Source organism: Hemitrygon akajei, chromosome 3 (genome assembly GCF_048418815.1).
Source record: "Hemitrygon akajei chromosome 3, sHemAka1.3, whole genome shotgun sequence".
NCBI lineage: Eukaryota > Metazoa > Chordata > Chondrichthyes > Myliobatiformes > Dasyatidae > Hemitrygon > Hemitrygon akajei.
Window position 1 is genome coordinate 62514191 of NC_133126.1, and position 20391 is coordinate 62534581.

The 20391-nt window shown below is 41.3% G+C and overlaps 1 protein-coding gene across 3 annotated transcripts in view; it reads right to left on the minus strand.

Moving 5' to 3' along the window:
• The window catches only part of slc25a21 (solute carrier family 25 member 21), a 395200-nt gene extending 377942 nt beyond the window's left edge, over positions 1-17258 (minus strand). For all 3 annotated transcript variants that reach the window (XM_073040006.1, XM_073040005.1, XM_073040004.1), the window contains exons 1-2: positions 17167-17258; positions 16996-17070 (exon numbers count right to left, since the gene is read on the minus strand). In XM_073040006.1, coding sequence (XP_072896107.1) covers positions 16996-17062 — 67 coding nt within the window. In that variant the 5' untranslated portion in view covers positions 17063-17070; positions 17167-17258. The remainder of the gene's footprint in view (positions 1-16995; positions 17071-17166) is intronic.
• Positions 17259-20391: the final 3133 nt, after the last annotated feature.

A 20391-nucleotide genomic window follows, 5' to 3' on the forward strand; every position in this document is an offset into this window, starting at 1 on the left:
ATTGCGCTCCCCCTTACAAAACTCCTATGGAAGGAGGAAAAATTTGAGTGGGGTCATTCTTGTCAGAATGCCTTTGAAAAGTTAAAAGCCATATTGTGCCATCACCCTGTGTTAAAAGCACCCGATTTGTTAGCACCCTTCTCCTTGGCAACGGACGCCAGTGATGTGGCTGCAGGAGCAGTCAGCTTACAGCAAGCAGGGGATGGAGTGGAGCACCCGGTAGCATATTTCTCTCGGAAGTTCAATGTACACCAGAGGAATTACTCTACCGTGGAAAAGGAATTGTTGGCATTTGTGTTGGCAATACAACATTTCGAAGTGTACATCTGTCCAGCGCAAAAACCCCTAGTGGTCTATACCGATCACAACCCGTTGGTATTCCTGGCCAATATGAAAAATAAAAACAGGAGGTTATTGAGCTGGAGTCTGATGCTGCAAGAATTCGATATTAAGATACAGCACATTAAGGGGAGTGATAATGTGCTAGCGGATTGTTTATCTGGATGCTGAATTAAATGTATAACTGTATGGCTCTGTAGTTAAAAGAAAAGCTTTTGTATTGTGTTAGATTCTAAAATCCTGTAAGACTCTGTACCACTCCGTTTTAACCGCTGGTAAAAACGCTTTTTTAAGAGGGGAGGTGTTATGATCCCAGCCCCCTCCTTCTTGAGAATCGCAAGATCGCTATTAATTCGGGTCTTGGACCCAGGAAATGAGAGAGAATCCTCAGCCAGACAAAGCAACAGATTTGGCCATTGTTTCTTGGAGACACCTTTGTGGATTGCAATCCTATACTATGTGCCAGCTCTCAGGGCAACTTGAACTGGGCTACATGCACACCCTCGGGCAATGTGGGCTGGGGATTGCATCACCCCACCCTGATTGACAACTACAACCCTGCAAGTCAAGATAAAAGAGGGGCTGCAGAGGGCAGTCCCCTAGCGACGCACCAGAAGGAGACACCATCGCTCATCACTCCCGTGATAACGGGAAGCTATTCGGAAGCCACGTGTGGTCCGTTTCCCCTGGCCTGGGGAACGGGTAGCTGATAACACCAAAAAGGTCTTCGAACTAACAACGGGGAACCCACGTTCCCGATTCAACGGTTTGCGTCCTAAAAGACTGGGCAAGTTTCTTTTCTCACCAAAATCTCTCTCTCTCTCTCCAACAAGTGAAACCCAGCGGTCCCCAAAAGGCTAAAAGCCTGCATGAACTTGAAAGACTTTTATATTTCCATCGGACAATATTTTTACCCCTAGACAAAACGATAGAGCTACTTCTTATTGATGATTATTACTATACCCGCGTTTTAGATTGAGTATTGACGACGTATAGTATCTGAATGTTTGTATTAACCTTACTTTTGTGCCCCTTTATAAATAAAAATGTTTAAAAATAGTACCATCAGACTTCAACGGACCTCTCTATCTTTTCTGGTAAGTGACCCAGTTACGGGGCTCGTAACAATGCAAAGAAGTTTTGATATTATTGGAATGCAGACACAAAAAAATCTTTTTTTTTTAATTGTGGCATGTGTGAAAACATACAAAGAGTCTACTATCAGTGTTCAAATTTACCTCTGCTACAAAGCCTATTTACACCAAAAGACCATAAGATATAGGAGTAGAATTAGGCCATTTCATCATTGCTGATTCAATTTTTATCTCAGCCCCAATCTCCTGATGTCTCCATGTATTCCTTCATGCCCTGACCAATCAACAACCTATTGACATCTGCCTTATATATACACATAAAGACTTGACCTCCACAGCTGCCTGAGACACAACATTCCACAGATTCACCACTGTCTGGCTAAAGAGATTCCTCATCTCTGTTCTAAAAGGATGCCACTCTATTCTGAGGCTGTGTCCTCTGGTCTTAAGACTCTCCCATCATACAAAACATCCATTCTATCAAGGCCTTTCACCATTCAATCATATCACCACTCATTCTTCTGATTTCCAGTGAATACAGGCCCAGAGTCATCAAACTCTCTTTATGTGACAAGCCATTCATCTTGGAATCATTTTTATGAACCTCCTTTGACCCCTCTCCAGTTTCAGCACATCCTTTCTAAGGGGCCCAAACCTGCTCACACGACTCCAAGTAAGGCTTTATCTGTGCTTTATAAATTCTCAAAGTCACATCTTGCAATTAATGCTAACATCACATTTCCCTTCCTTACCACAGACTCAACCTGCAAATCAATTAGGGAATCCTGCACAAGGACTCCCAAGTCTATTTGTGCCTCCGTTTTTTTGTATTTTCTCTCCATTTAGAAAATAGTCAACCCTTTCATTTCTTTTGCCAAAGTGCATGATCACAGACTTTCCAACACTGTATTCCATCTGCCACTTTGTTGCCCATTCTCTTAATCGGTCCAAGTCCTTCTGTAGCCTCTCTACTTCCTCATAACTACCTGCCTCTACACCTATCTTCACATTGTCTACAAACTTTGCGACAAAGCCATCAACTTCCATCACCAAACCAATGACATATAATGCTAAAAGGGTCAGTCTCAAAACAGACTCCTGTGGAACACTACTATTCACTGGCAGCCAACCAGAAAAGGCTCCCTTTATTTCCACACTTTGCCTCCTGCTAATCAACCACTGCTTTTATCCATGCTAGAATCTTCCCTCTTACACCATGGGCTCTTGTTAAGTGGCTGCATGTAAGGCACCTTGTCTTCTTCCAGACCCATTCCAGAATCTGGTGATTCTTGAAAAATAATTACAAATGCCTCCACAATCTCTTCTGCCACTTCTTTCAGAACTCTTGGGTGTGCACCATCTGGACCAGGTGACTTACCTACCTTCAGACCTTTCGGTTTCCTAAGAACCTTCTCTCTAGTTTTGGAAACTTCACGCAATTCATGACTCCTGACAGCTGGAACTTCCACCACACTACCAGTGTCTTCCACAGTGAAGATCAATGCAAAATACTTATTCAGTTCATCCGCTATTTCCTTGTCCCCTATTACTACCTCTCCAGGGTCATTTTCCAGTGATCTGATATCCACTCTTGTCTCTCTTTTATACTTTATATATCTGAAGAAGCATTTGGTATCCTCTTTATTATTGGCTAGCTTATTTTCGTATTTCATCTTTACCTTCTTAGTGACTTATTTTAGTTGCCTTCTGTTGGTATTTGAAAGCTTTCCCAATTCTCCAACTTCCCACTAATTTTTGCTCTATTATATGCCATCTCTTTTCTTTTGTGCTGGCTTTGACCTCTCTTGTTATCCTTGGTTGTTTCATCTTTTCTTTAGAATACTTCCTACTTTTTGGGACATGTACATCCTGTGCCTTCCGATTTGCTTCAAAGAAAACTCCAGCTATTGCTGCTCTGCCATCATCTCTGCCAGGATTCTTTTCCAATCAATTCTGTCCAACGTGTCTCTCATGCCTCTGTAATTCCCTTTACTCCACTCTAATACTGATACATCAGACTTCAGCTTCTCCTTCGCAAAATTCAGGGTGAATTCGATCATATTATGATCACTTTCCCCGAAAGGTTCTTTTACCTTAAGCTATCTAATCAATTCTAGTTCATTGCACAACACCCAATACAGAATAACTGATTCCCCCAGTGGGCTCAACCACAAGCTGCTCTAAAAAGCCATCTCATATGCACTCTAGAAATTCCACCTGTTGGAACACAGCACCAACCTGATTTTTCCAATCTACCAGCAAATTGAAATCCCTCATGACTATCTTACATTGCCCTTTCGGCATACATTTTCTATATCCCATTGCAATTTAGAGACCACTTCCTACTACTGTTTGGAGGTCTGTATACAACTCCCATCAGGGTCTTTTTACCCTTGCAGTTCCTTAGCTCTATCCACAATGATTCATCACCTTCTGATCCTATGTCACCTCTTTCTAATGATTTGATTTCATCATTTTTTTTTAAACCAACAGAGCAACATCAACCCCTCTGCCTTCCTGCCTGTCCTTTTGAAACAATGCGTATTGCTGGACATCAAGCTCCCAGCTATATTCTTCTTTCAGGCATGATTCAGTGAAACCTACAACATCATACCTGCCAATCTGCAACTGTGCTACAAGTTCATCTTCCTCATTCCATAAACTGCACGCATTCAAATACAATACCTTCAGTCCTGTATCTACCCTTTACGATTTTGTCCGCATTTTATATTGCAACTCATCCTGCAAACAACAAATTTGCCCTACCAACAGCCTTTCTTCACTGCACATTACCTGTTTGCAAACCAGTTACCTCATCTTCAGCACCATCATCCAACTTTCCAACAATACTTCTTACATTGAAATACACACAGCTCAGGACTCTAGTTACACCATGCTCAAACTTCTAATTCCCAATTTTGTCTCAGGTCTTAACAGCACCTGCCTCAACAACCTCCCCACTAACTGCTCTGGTACTCTAGTTCAAACCCCACTATGTATCATTAACGAGTCTTCCCACTAGTTGCTCCTCCAGTCTTGGTGATAACCGTCCTATTGTCCTTCTGTATAGGTCCCACCTTCCCTGGAAGAGAGCCCAAAAATTTTATGCCCTCCAACCTACACCAACTCATTAGCCATGTAGTAAACCGTATAATCTTAGTTCTGGCCTCACTAGTGTGTGGCATTGGTAGTAATCCTGAGATCACAACCCTGGAGGTCCTGCCTTTTAAATTAACACCCAACTCCCTGAACTCTCTATGTTGAACGTATCCATGTCATTAATACCTCAATGGACCACGACTTCCAGCTGTTCCACCCTCCCCCCCCCCCCCCCCCCGCCCGCGAGCCTGAGGTCTCCATCTGAGATATCCCAGACCCTGGCACCCAGGAGGCAACATGCCATCCGGGAATGTCATTCCAGTCCACAGAACCTCCTGTTCATTCCCCAAACTAATGAATCACCTAATACTACAGTGTGCCTCTTCTCCCCCTTTCCCTTCTGAGTCACAGAGGCAGACTCAATGCCAGAGACCTGACCACTGTGACTTGCCTCTGTTAAGTCAACACCCCCAACAGTATCCAAAGTGATATACCTGTTGAGAGGGATGGCCACAGGGGTACTCTGCACCAGCTCTTTAATCCTTTTCCCCTTCATGACTGTCACCCAGTTTCCTGTGTCCTGCACCTTGGGGGTAACTACCTCTCTATATGTCCCATCTGTCACCCCTCAGTCTCCTAAATGATCCAGAGTGTATCCAATTCCAGCTTCAACTCCCTAACACGGATTGCTGGAAGCTGCAGTTGGATGCACTTCTCAAAGTTGTGGTCATCAGGGACACTGGACGCCTCCTTGCCCTCCCACATCCTGCAAGAGTAGCATTCAACTATCTTGCCTGGTATCTCTACTGTCCAAGCAGAGCAGATATAAAGAAGGAAAAAAAAATAACCTGGAGCATTTCTTTTGCTTTCTCTAACTGAAGCCTCGAAGAGTTAAAGCCTCAAAATGATCACTCTGATTCTGTCCACTCAGACAATGGCCACTGCACTTGCCCCACCTTCCTATAATTCGCTCTTGCTAATCAATCCCAAACGCCAAGTCACTGGTCAGAGCTCTTTCTCATAAATTGCAGTGAAACTCTGCTTTTAAAATTGCGATCTCCATCTTGATTAAAAAGTAGCTCTCCAATGCACTCCAATGCCATAGATGGTCCAACTTCAAGCTTTCAAAGCACAAAATTTCAATCTTTCCACTAGTAGGCATGGAAACAGGAAATAATACAATGGGATGAGTACTTTAATTGTAAAATTAACTAAGAAAGTTAACTACTCTATTCCATGGATTTTTTTAAAACAGAAAGATAAACTAGGATGTACATTGGTGCTACAATGTGATTCATGAAATTGCACAAGGAAAAGTTAGTTTCAAATTCACACTATTATAGTTACTCATTTCACATAAGAATTATTACTTTAAAAGAATGAAAGTTTAAAGAAGGAAAATCAAATTGTCTATTGCAATCAGAAGAACCAACTGGACAAAATATATTCTACCACAGACATTACAGAAGCTTGCATTACAGGGAAAAAAAAGTCCATATTCCAATTATCCGTAACACATTAGTTGTTGGGATTTGGGGTCAACCCTAGGTAAATATGGATAATTACTGCTTGTCTGAAGTTGGTGCCCAATGTCTAACAGCAGACCGTGAAACTTAACGCCGTTTTTGCTAAGGCAGCGTTTCAACCTCTTTCCGAGTCTAGAAGTACAAGTGGTCTTGTTGTCGTCTTGTGTAACCTGTTGTTCATTATGTGTTAATGATTTGCAGAGGAATATAGGTTGAACTAATTGTGAGCTTGTGGATGACACCAAAACTAGTGTGTGGTGGAAGTGAAGGTTTTCTAAGTTTACAATGAGATGAAAACCAGCTTGGGAAGTGGGCCAAAGATGGTGGGTGGAACTTAACTGGGGCAAGTGCGATGTGATATTTTGGAAGGTTAAACCAGTGCAGAACCAAGAGTAAATGACAGGGACCAGGGAGAGTTATAGGACAAAGAGACCAAGGGGTACAAGTAGAGAACTCCCTGAAAGTGGTGACATTGGTACTCAGGATAGTGAAGTTCTAATGCTGTGTGAATCTGTGACTCTAAATGTAAAGGGTGCTGTCATTGTCTAGTTGTAAGCTGGTAGGTATCCACGCATCTCCTGTGTCATAGATCTGAATGAAGCCAGCTTTTTCCAGGCTCAATGCTGTGGCCTCAGGCCTTTCAGATGCTTCATATTCATATTCAGGACCAGTGGGCTTTGGGGCCTCTGGACATGGATGTCTTCTCGTGCTATTCCCACAGACTTGGAGAGTGAATGGTAGAATGGGCATTGTCTAGTTCCAGACTCAGGGCAGGGTTAAATCAGTACGACCAGGGTCTGGGCTCTGTAGATATACTTGGACCCCCCCCCTCCCCCGCCACCCCGGGTCTCACTCTCTCTGCGACTCTCTGCTTCCCACTGGTGCCTGCGCAACGGGGTGACACTCTTGGTCATATCTGCCAGAGTTGGACAATTCAACAGCTGGTTCTCTCAGCTAATTTAAGCTCCACCCTCATGAGTGGATGATCCACTTGGAGGCAGTCTGCAGGTCTCCCATGGTCCAACTAAAAGGATACTATTAGTTTGACAAATAATGATAATGATCAGGGTACATAAGCTGAGAGACATTGATAGAAGTAAAAGCCAGCACCTTTTCTCCAAAGTGAAAATGGCTATTACGAGGGGAAAGTCAAAAAATGGGGGTTATTTATTTAATTTAGAGATACAGCATGAAACAGGCCCTTCCAGCCCAGTGGGCTGTGCTGCCCGGCAACCCACAGGTTTAGCCCCGGCCGAGTAACAGGACAGTTTGCAGTGATGGATCGCCTACTAACTGCCTCAGAAGGCAGTGGAGGCCAATTCTCTGGATGCTTTCAAGAAAGAGTTAGAACTCTTAAAGATAGTGGAGTCAAGGGATATGGGGAGAAAGCTGGAACGGGGTACTGATTGTAGATGATCAGCCATGATCACAGTGAATGGCTGTGCTGGCTCGAAGGGCTGAATGGCCTACTCCTGCACCTATTGTCTAACCGGTGATGTGGGAGGAAACCCATGCGATCAAGGGAAGAATGGACAAACTCCTTGCAAAGGATGCTGGAATTAAACTCAGAACTCCAACGTGATGAGCTTTAATAGTGACACACTACCTGCTACACTACCATCACAATTGGTGTGCGTACACACACACACACACACACACAGACAGACAGTGTGGAATGAACTGCCAGAGTGGTGATAGGGGCAGATCCATTGGGAACATTTAAGAAACTCACGGATAACCATGTGGGTGGAAAAACACTGGATTATTTGGAGAGGAAATCTTGGATTGATCTTAGAGTAGACAGACAGACATACTTTATTGATCCTGAGGGAAATCAGGTTTCCTTACAGTCGCACCAACCAAGAATAGTGTAGAAATATAGCACTATAAAACCATAAATAATTAAATAATAAGTAAATTAGGCCAAGTGAACATAAGTCCAGGACCAGCCTATTGGCTCAGGGTGTCTGACACTGAGGGAGGAGTTGTAAAGTTTGATGGCCACAGGCAGGAATGACTTCCTATGACGCTCAGTGCTGCATCTCAGTGGAATGAGTCTCTGGCTGAATGTACCCCTGTGCCTAACCAGTACATTATGGAGTGGATGGGAGATATTGTCCAAGATGGCATGCAACTTGGACAGCATCCTCTTTTCAGACACCACCGTCAGAGAGTCCAGTTCCACCCCCACAACATCACTGGCCTTACGAATGAGTTTGTTGATTCTGTTGGTGTCTGCTACCCTCAGCCTGCTGCCCCAACACACAACAGCAAACATGATAGCACTGGCCACCACAGACTCGTAGAACATCCTCAGCATCGTCCGGCAGATGTTAAAGGACCTCAGTCTCCTCAGGAAATAGAGATGGCTCTGACCCTTCTTGTAGACAGCCTCAGTGTTCTTTGACCACTCCAGTTTATTGTCAATTCGTATCCCCAGGTATCTGTAATCCTCCACCATGTCCACACTGACCCCTTGGATGGAAACAGGGGTCACCGGTGCCTTAGTCCTCCTCAGGTCCACCACCAGCTCCTTAGTCTTTTTCACATTAAGCTGCAGATGATTCTGCTCACACCATGTGATAAAGTTTCCCACCGTAGCCCTGTACTCAGCCTCATCTCCCTTGCTGATGCATCCAACTATGGCAGAGTCATCAGAAAAGTTCTGAAGATGGCAAGACTCTGTGCAGTAGTTGAAGTCCGAGGTGTAGATGGTGAAGAGAAAGGGAGACAGGACAGTCCCCTGTGGAGCCTGTGCTGCTGACCACCCTGTCTGACACACAGTGTTGCAAGCGCACATACTGTGGTCTACCAGTCAGGTAATCAATAATCCATGACACCAGGGAAGCATCCACCTGCATCACTGTCAGCTTCTCACCCAGCAGAGCAGGGCGGATGGTGTCGAACGCACTGGTTTCGCAGTGCGGTTGAAAGTTATGCACAACAACGTGGCCAAAGGGCCTAGACAGTGCTGTATTCTTCCATGTTATATGTTAGGATCTCACATAAGCCACATCATCAGCACATGCATCAGATTATTTTCTTCACATCCCCTCCCCCAACAAATTCTCTGAAATAACTTTATACTGTACTTCTAGTTTCTGGGTAACAATTTACAAATTCTACTAGAGTCAAATTCCATAATGCCAAATTCTAAATGGCCATAATGCAGGGGTTATCTGTAATATTTCTTCAAGTACAGGTCCTCCCCAAGTTATGCAAGGGTTCCAAACTGAACTACTCCCAAGTCAGAAATGTGACTGCAAATCAAGTTTCCAGGCAGATGACTGAAGACCCACAGCAGCCAGCAAATTCATCCCACTCATCTCCTGAACGCATGTACATTGATGTCTATGTATGTATGTGACATTGATAATCTGAGGACCACGAGATAAGTACTACTGAAGCCAAACAGGAAAAGAATTTCATGCTGAACAAAACAATGCAATGCCTCAGATTAATCATTCAAGCATTATGAATCACAAACAACCGTCAACAAACATACACCTGCCCTTCAGTATTAAGCCTTCGGTACAGTTGTTCCAAAGTTTCGCATAAAAGACTGACACTTTAATAGAAATGTAGAAAACCTACAGCACAATACAGGCCCTTCAGCCCACAATGCCATGCTGAACATGTACTTACTTTAGAAATTACCTAGGGTTACCCATAGCCCTCTATTTTTCTAAGCTCCATGTACCTATCAAGGAGTCTCTTAAAATACCCTATTGTTTCTACTTCCACCATTGCTGGCAGCCCATTCCACGCATTCGGCACTCTCTATGTAAAAAAAACTTACCCGACATCTCCTCTGTACCTACTTCTAAGCACCTTAAAACCGTGCCCTCTTGTGTTAGCCATTTCAGCCCTGGGAAAAAGCCTCTGACGATCCACACGATCAATGCCTCTCATCATCTTATACAGCTCTATCAGGTCACCTCTCATCCTCCACCACTCCAAGGAGAAAAGGCAGAGTTCATCAACCTATTCTCAAAGGGCATACTCCCCGATCCAGGCAACACCCTTGTAAATCTCTTCTGCACCCTTTCTATAGTTTCCATACCCTTCCTGTAGTCAGGTGACCAGAACTGAGCATAGTACTCCACATGGGGTCTGATCAGGGGCCTACAGTGGCATGCAAAAGTTTGGGCACCCCGGTCAAAATTTCTGTTACTGTGAATAGTTAAGTGAGAAGATGAACTGATCTCCAAAAGACAAAGTTAAAGATGAAACATTCTTTTCAACATTTTAAGCAAGATTAGTGTATTATTTTTGTTTTGTACAATTTTAGAGTGCAAAAAGGAAAGGAGCACAATGCAAACATTTGGGCACCCCAAGAGATTTGAGCTCTCAGATAACTTTTACCAAGGTCTCAGACCTTAATTCGCTTGTTAGGGCTATGGCTTGTTCACAGTCATCATTAGGAAAGGCCAGCTGATGCAAATTTCAAAGCTTTATAAATACCCTGACTCCTCAAACCTTGGCCCAACAATCAGCAGCCATGGGCTCCTCTAAGCAGCTGCCTAGCACTCTGAAAATTAAAATAAATGATGCCCACAAAGCAGAAGGCTGTAAGAAGATAGCAAAGCGTTTTCAGGTAGCCGTTTCCTCAGTTTGTAATGTAATTAAAAAATGGCAGTTAACAGGAACGATGGAGGTCAAATTGAGGTCTGGAAGACCAAGAAAACTTTCCGACAGAACTGCTCATAGGATTGCTAGAAAGGCAAATCAAAACCCCTGTTTGACTGCAAAAGACCTTCAGGAAGATTTAGCAGACTCTGGAGTGATGGTGCATTGTTCTACTGTGCAGCAACACCTGCACAAATATGACCTTCAAGGAAGAGTCATCAGAAGAAAATGTTTCCTGCGTCCTCACCACAAAATGCAGCGTCAGAAGTTTGCAAAGGAAAATCTAAACAAGCCTGATGCATTTTGGAACCAAGTCCTGTGGACCAATGAAGTTAAAATAGAACTTTTTGGCCACAATGAGCAAAGGGTATGTTTGGAGAAAAAAGGGTGCAGAATTTCATGAAAAGAACACCTCTCCAACTGTTAAGCACGGGGGTGGATCGATCATGCTTTGGGCTTGTGTTGCAGCCAGTGGCACAGGGAACATTTCACTGGTAGAGGGAAGAATGAATTCAATTAAATACCAGAAAATTCTGGAAGCAAACATCACACCGTCTGTAAAAAAAAAAGCTGAAGATGAAAAGAGGATAGCATCTACAACAAGTTAATGAGCCTAAACACAACTCAAAATCCAGAATGGACTACCTCAAGAGGCACAAACTGAAGGTTTTGCCATGGCCCTCACAGTCCCGACCTAAACATCATCGAAAATCTGTGGATAGACCTCAGAAGTGCAGTGCATGCAAGATGGCCCAAGAATCTCACAGAACTAGAAGCCTTTTGCAAGGAAGAATGGGCAAAAATTGAATTGAAACAAGAATTGAAAGACTCTTAGCTGGCTACAGAAAGCATTTACAAGCTGTGATACTTGCCAAAGGGGGTGTTACTATGTACTGACAATGCAGGGTGCCCAAACTTTTGCTTTGGGCCCTTTGCCTTTTATATTATTTTGAAACTGTAAAAGATAAAAAGTCCTTGATAAAAAAGTAATCTTGCTTAAAATATTAAAGAAATGTGTCATCTTTAACTTTATGCCTTTTGGAAATCAGGTCCTCTTTTACTCGCTCACCTATTCACCGTAACAGAAATTTTGACCAGCGTGCCCAAACTTTTGCATGCCACCGTATATAGCTGTAACATTACCTCTCAGCTCCTCAACTCAATCCCACGATTAATGAAGCCTTCCTAACCACCGAGTCAACCTGCGCAGCAGCTTTGAGTGTCCTATGGAGTTGGACCCCAAGATCCCTCTGATCCTCTACACTGCCAAGAGTCTTACTACACTATCCACAACACCTCCAACCTTTGTATCATCAGCAAATTTACTAACCCATCCCTCCACTTCCTCATTCAGATCATTTATAAAAATCATGAAGAGAACGGGTCCCAGAACAGATCCCTGACGCACACCACTGGTCACCGACCTCGCTGCAGAATATGACCCATCTACAACCAATCTTTGCCTTCTGTGAGCAAGCCAATTCTGGATCCACAAAGCAACATCCCCTTGTATCCCATGCCTCCTCCCTTTCTTAATCAGCCTTGTATGGGGTTCCTTATCAAATGCTCTGCTGAAATCCAATACATCTATTGCTCTACCTTCAATCTACCTTTAGTCACATCCACAAAAAATTCAATCAGGCTTGTAAGGCACGACCTGCCTTTGACAAAGTCATGCTGACTATTCCTAATCATATTATGCCTCTCCAAATGTTCATAAATCCTGCCTCTCAGGATCTTTTCCATCAAAATACCAACCACTGAAGTAAGACTCACTGGTCTATAATTTCCTAAGCTATCTTTACTCCTTTTCTTGGATAAGGGAACAACATCTACAACTCCCCCAATTCTCCAGAACCCCTCCTGTTCCCATTGATGATGCAAAGATGATTGCTAGAGGCTTAACAATCTCCTTCGTCACCTCCCACAGTAGCCTGGGGTACATCTCATCCAGTCCTGGAAGCTTAACCAACTTGATGCTTTCCAAAAGCTCCAGCACATCCTCTTTCTTAATGTCTATATGCTCAAGCTTTTCAATCCGCTGTAAGTCATCCTTGCCATCACCAAGGTCTCTTTCCGTAGTGAATACTGAAGCAAGGTGTTCATTAAGTACCTCTGCTATCCACTTCCGTACACACTTTACCCACTGTCACACTTGATTGGTCCTATTCTCTCATGTCTTATCCTCTTGCTCTTCATATACTTGTAGAATGCCTTGGGATTCTCCTTAATCCTGCTCGCCAAGGCCTTCTCATGGCCCCTTCTGGCTCTCCTAATTTCATTCTTAAGCTCCTTCCTGCTAGCCTTATAATCTTCTAGATCTCTATCATTACCCAGTTTTTTGAACCATTCGTAAGCTTTTGTTTTCTTCTTGACTAAATTTTCAACAGCCTTTGTACACCATGGTTTCTGTACCCTACCAACCTTTCCCTGTTTCATTGTAATGTACCTGTGCCACACAAATATCCCCTGAACATTTGCCCCCACATTTCTGCCATAAATTTCTGAGAACATCTCTTCCCACTTTCAACTTTCCATTTTCAGAAAAAAGACCAATTATTGTAATACTAGCCTGATATTGTAGGATTAGACATTAAATATAAAATTCTATTGAGTTTGAAGCTAATTCTATTTGAAATAAATCTAAATCTCCACAAAACTAAAGTACGATGTACACAAATATGATCTGATTTTTGTTGTTCCTTTCCGCACCTTGTGGCACATGAGCAGTATTTTTGCCACATTTTTTACTAAAACAAGGCCTAGTTGCTGGCCCGACACTCAACCCAACACAGATAGAAAGTGTGCGGATTTTAACTTGGGTCCATTTGCCTCGGAGTCCAGAGCTGGTGCCACTAAACCACCGGTCACAATTATTTTATTCTATAGAATGCAGTTGGGTAGAAAAATGTTAGTGTGACATCAAATTTTATTCTAGCATTACAGTATCTGACACCTATGAGGCTTTATTTCTCAGACTTAAATAGTCCTTTTATATAATCCATTTTTCATTTTTAACACTAGTTTTCAATTCCACAGCTATGTCACATCTGCATGCCCAAAATTAAAGAACATTTTCATGATACAGTCAAAAAGGTAGCAATACATCTCAGTGTATTTACCATTCTTCAATCATGCAGGTACAAATTATCAAAGTCAATTGGTCAATGTATAAAGTTTTACAAACTTATGTCATCACCTAAGCATAGTCTTACAACAGGCCAAGAGCTGAAGTGCCTGTTCACTATAGATTTTTGTTACACAATCCAAGGTAATTAACCAAACATCCTCCTACAGTTTCATCACCTAGTGAGAACACAAACATTCAAAACAAGATAGATAATTCCAAATATGGACTGGTTACTATTAACTTAAAAATTTATCTTTTAAACAGCTGTCTCAGATGCTTCATGAATCAGTTCTCTACTTTCGTTTTGTATACATCATCCTTGCAATTAGCTTGATATCGGAATGCACGCAGCATTTGCAATAAAAGGTGAACTGAGAGCACAGATGAATATGATCCAATAATTATTATGCATATGTGGTTTCAGGATGACCAGTACTGGGTGCACAATATTCCAGGTTATATAATGTTCTTGAAGACTGGGCTAAAAGGAAGTCAGGGTAACATTTTTAATTGAGCAAGTCATCAGAATGATGTTGAGTTGTGCATAGAAGCAGTAACTAGTAATGCAGAAATAGGTTTGGATTGAAATTACAAAGACCACAGGAGAGAAGTTATGGGTGGAAGCAGTCTTATAAGGGTGCCAAAATGTGACCTCTTGACAGAGCAAAGCATGAATGGGAAATATCTAGGTCCATTCTTGGGCATGTTTGAAGGGAACTGAAACTGTTGTGGGAGATTTTAATGCCACCAAGGTGGAGTTGAATAAGTTGACTAAAAAAAAAATCAATTCTGAAATATGCCAATAGACCAACAAGGGAATAATACAGCAAGAACATAACACAAATAAAAAGTGGGATTTGATGAGAAAGGGACAATCTGGATTAACTGAGGAGGTCAAGGACATTGTTAAAATGAAAATTAAAGTATATGAAGTGGAAAAGGTTGGTGGTAGGTCAGTGAGCAGGGAATGTTTTATGTCCGCACAGTGAAAAACCAAAAAGCTTATAAGTAGTACAAAAATTAAATTTGAGAGAAACTTGTGTAATATCCAAACAAACATTGAGAATGAATTTGGTGAATATTAACAGGAAACAAAGACAGAAAGCAGTAAATGATAGACAAGTTAGTTTAATATCCCTCAACTAATTGCTCAGTTGAGGCTATACCTTAAATCAAATTCTTGTTGGCACTTCCAATGACATTGCTTAGTTTGTCATTGCTTCACTCTCCTCATATACTCTGACCTCTTTCCAGCATTTTGTTTTACGACAAATGAGCCAAACACCAGATGTAAGACATGATACTGGAATAGGTGAAGAAACAATTCACAAGGATGTTACCAAGATTTCACTGCTTGAGTTACAGGAGGCTAAGTAAGCTCCACCCACAGGAGGCTAAGTAAGCTCCACCCACAGGAGCAGAGGAGGCTGAGGGGTGGCCTTACAGAGATATGCAAAATAATGAAGGGCATGGACAAGATGAATGGTCACAGTCCTTACCTCAGGGTTGGGGAGTTCAAAACAAGATATAGGTTTAAGGTGTGATTGAAACACTAGAGGAGCAATTTTGTTTTCCACAGAGGGTGGTAGGTATATGGAAGAAACTGCAAGAGGAAGTTACAGAAACAGGTACAATCACAATGCTTAAAAGACTTTTGGACACGTGTACTTCTAATATACCTGTCTCATTAGAGTAGAGAGCTTTTGTGAGAGGCAAAGAAAGCAGATATGGGAATCTTGAATACGCAAAATTTTGAAGAAACTCAGTGGGTCAGGCAGCATCTATGGAAGGAAATAGAAAGTTGATGTTTTGGATCAAGACCCTTCATCTGGACAGGTTTAGTGGAATGTGGGCCAAATGGAGCAAATAGAACCAGGTCAGGTGGAAAACTTGGTTAATACTGAAAAGTTGAGCCAAGGGACCTATCACTATACCACATAGACTGAGTGGATGTGGAATGGGGTCAGGAGTTGACGACACCCGGGGAAAATTGACAGAGAACAAACGGACGAAAAAGTTGTGAGATCCAATGTGCGCATTAGACTGTTTCATTAAAATGGGCCCTTTTGTTTTCTTTATTAACCTGTGTATAAGATGATGAGAGGCATTGATTGTGTGGATAGTCAGACGCTTTTTTCAAGGGCTGAAATGGCTATCCTGAGAGGGCACAGTTTTAAGGTGCTTAGAAGTAAGTACAGAGGAGATGTCAGGGTTAAGTTTTTTGCGCAGAGTGGTAAGTGCCTGGAATGGGCTGCCGGTGACGGTGGTAGAGGCGGATACAATAGGGTCTTTTAAGAGACTCCTGGATAGGTATATGGAGCTTAGAAAATAGAGGACTATGGGTAACCCTAGGTAATTTCTAAGGTAAGGACATGTTCGGCACAGCTTTGTGGGCCAAAGAGCCTGTAATGTGCTGTAGTTTTCTATGTTCTATAACAATATGACAAAATCCAAACATTAGCATTTTGAATTGTTTAGTAGGGTCATAATTACACTTCCATGCAGGGGGAAAAGTATATTAATAATGCATGTAAATACTTTCATATCTCAGCCAAGAAGCCCCAGGCCAACTAGCAAGAGTTGCTCAACTGTCTAATTAAGCTACACCCACTTTGTCTTAGAACATTGACTACTTAATTCCAAATGTATTCTTTTTCAAAACTTCCCGTCAAATCATAAAATGTCAAAGTTCAAAACTCAAAACCTGAATCTGAGCAGTATTCAAACACTATCACTAGAAAAAAATTAAAAGAGAATAAATTTATTCAATTTGTATGTTATACACAAACACTGCAGGCGAAAGCCATTTAAACTCAAGCTCTTAACATGAAAGTACATCAGGAATGACACTGTTGCAACTCTGAGCTTGTCAATCTACAGGACTAAAACCAAGCTCACTAGTACCCAAAACTGCTTTCGAGAAAAAGATCCAGCATTCGCCGCACGTGTGTATTAATTTACAATTTCTTTGTGTTCTTAAAAGTAGGCGACTCCTGTAAAGCCTTGCCCTAATGACCCTTAACAACATTTAGAATCACCATTACTCGCAGACACACGAACTACACAATCGATAGAAACGGGTTTAGCAGCCTAGTTTAGATTCAATTGACTTCACCATTATTCACAAATCACTTATTCTAAAATATGCATTTGTGTTTTAGCTTTGCTTGCAACTCACCCGCGGATCCTCCGGCTACTGTTTGATGTGACGCTTCTCTCAAAAAACTTTGGTTTCTAGCCGTCATTTCCGACCCTGGAACAAATGCATGTAATTTCTTATTCAATCATGTTACGGTGGCCAAAAACAGAATTTGAGTAAAACGACTTCGAGTTACACAACCGCTCCAACCTCTGTTAAAAGTTCTCAAAACTACTCAACGTGCTCGAGCAATGAGCAGCTGTTCGGAACGAAATGATACCAGGGTAAAGCGTGAGATCAGCAGAGGCGGAGACTGGAGTAAGCCAAATTGAGCAGGGGAAAAGAACCGAACAAACGGGAGGAGCTAATGAGAGGCAAATAGGAGTCAATGCAGAGAGTGTAAGGAAGGTAATGGTAATTTGAGGTCTGGTGTCTGTGTAAGGTAGAACTCAAAGAGTAATCCTGAGAAGAGCTCAGGTCGCGAGGGGTATGGAAATGGGAAACAAACGCAGCAAATTGGTAGCAACACAGGAAGTGTAATTATGAATTGATATGGAACAAGCAGAAAGACTTGAGGTCAAAGGGAACGGATCTTATCGGGAAGCTGATAGTAAGGGGCAAAGGATACATTGTGAAAGATAAGGCAAACCGTACCTAATTTGGTACAAAAACAATTTAATAATTAAATCAATACAATTGATTAGGATAATGCAGTTGATGTCGTGTACCTAGACTTTATGCCTTTTAGAAGGGAACGTAATGAGATTATCAGCAACATTGAATCACGTGGCATAAAGCAGCAATGTGAGGGTGCCTAAGAACAAATAGTCGTGATTATTTTTTTGGTCTGTGACAGCGGCATTTATAAGAATCAGCTGTATAAATACATATGTAAGCCACAATTTGTAGATGACACTAAACTTAGCTATGCTTGAACTGCAAAGAACATAGCTGCAGAGAAATTGGCGACAGTATAATATCTACTTGGCAAACACGTGAAATAATGTTCAATGTGGAGAAATACGAATTTATGCACTTCGGCAAGAAGAACCGGAAACAAATGAGGCAATGTAGATTAAAGGATACAGTTCCAAACTTGTGTAGGAGCAGGGGGAAAGGGATAGTGTGTACAGAATAGGCTGAAAAACTGATTAAAAGACATACATAATTGAGTTATAGAAATAAAAGCTGGGGAAATTATGCTGAACCTGTACCAAACATTGACCCTGTCTCAAATTTAAGAGGCTGTTTCCTGAATTGAGGGATAACAGTTCCACAGATAAATTGGAAATTAAGAGTTATTTTTCTTTAGAGAAGAGGGGAATGAAGGAAGTTTTTGGGAGAAGTATGTGTATGTTGAAATATGACTGTCTGAGTGGAGTGGATGGTTGGTTGGTTGCTTTTGCCCAAGATGGACAGATCCAGTCCAAAAGTTGCAAGGATAAAATAAAAGGAAAAAGCATTATGATTGACATGAGCTCTTTTTATGCAGCATTTGAAATGTATTGGCTGCAGATGCGATAGGGTCCCTCAAAAAGATATTGGATAAATGTAGGGGGAATAAAAATGTACACTACAAATAAAGAACAATTGTTTGCTCTGGGAGAGAATTTGACATGAACATTGTTGGATGAATGGCGCCTCTGCTGTTTTAGGAAACAAACATCATGAGGACAGGACAATATTGTATTATGGGGAAATAATTAAGATGATGGGAGTAAGTAAGGATCAAATCAGATTTATTATCACTGACTTAAATTATGTTAAATTTGTTGATTAGTGGCAGCAACAGAGTGCAAAAACATAAAATTACTGTACTTAAAATTACAAAAAAGTGCTAAAATTGGAATAAACCACTCAGAGGAATAGATGATTAGTCTAAGCCTAAAGATATCCTGTTGTTTTCAAGTATTTTCATGTTTCAAATATTTCCAATTATCAGTTAAGATGAAATATTAAAAGCACAATCATCACTAAATACCATTGGTTTTAGGCTTTCATAGAGATCAACATCTAGAAAATTCATTTCTTTCATTATGAAAAGCTTACACAATCTAGAAATGTTGACACTGGCTACAGAACTGGTTGAGGTCCATTCAATTTTTATGTCTTAAGAAATCAAAGGAATAGATTGGACAGCAATCAATGCAATCATAGCTGATTCTGTGACTCTAACATTTTCCTGCCTTTTCACTTCCACTTTTCATTTCTATAAGAATCCAAAGCTCTGTTATCTGTGACCTTGAATTCATTCAACCAGTGAAAATCCACAGTTGTTTCAGCTAGATGTTTCTTAAGCTCTCCTCACTAAATGATTAATCCATTATCTTGAGAATGTATTCCTCAGCTATGCATTTTTCAACCAGAAAAAAGTTGCATATATACTGTCAATTCATTTCCTCATCCCTCCACCTCCTCCATCCCCTCCTTCAGAAACATGTAATGCCTCAATGATATTTTAACCTTGAGAGCATGGTATACCCTCAATGTACAACTGCATGTCACAGGAACAAATCAAACAAACATGTTGCTCCATTACCAAGGCAAGCAATCCAATCAAAATGAGCATAACACAATCAAAACAAACCTGAAAAATAATGGTATTTAAAACTGAGAAATCCATAGAATGGAATCCATCTGGGGTTTAAAAAGAGGAAAGTGAGGATATTGCTGATAACCTAATTAGCCAAATTTCTTTAAAAATAATGAAAAAGTGAACTTTGGCAATTATAATCCACTTACCCTAATGTCAGTTGCGGATAAATAATTGGATTCTATACCTAATGAGGGAGACATTGAAATCTCCAAAAGTTTTCAGCGGATCTGCAAAACCAGCATGAATGTTTAAAAGGAGGGTCATGTCTGACAAATTTACCTGAACTTTTAAAATAACTGAAGTGATGATAGAGTAATGTGTATAGATGTTGATTACATAGGCTCCAGGAGAGATAACATCTCTGATAAGAAATACTTAACTGAAGTCAAAGATCTTACCAATGAAGGCAAATCATTGACTACTGTAGATAGGAAATTGATTGAGTATGAACAGATAGAGATTAAAGATAATGGACGGGTTCTGAAATTTATCAGAGTATGATGAATGAGTCCTGTAGTATTTGCATTGGGGCTGGAATTATTCACCATATTTATAAACATATATTATCACTACAGATATAGATAAAACTTTTAAAATAATATACATTTATAAGGAATTAAGGCCCAAGAAGACGTTACGGTTGATTTGCAAAAAGACAGTTACAGAATGGCAGACAAAATGAAGTGCCAAAGAAGACAATCCCGGTGTTCCCACTCTGGAAACTATGGATAAACTATGACAGACTTTACTCTCTACTGAAGTCAAGATCTCCTCCAAATGACCAGGTGCTGTGTCTTACCGTGGCCGATGTGAGAAGAAACCTGCACAGGGTCAACCCA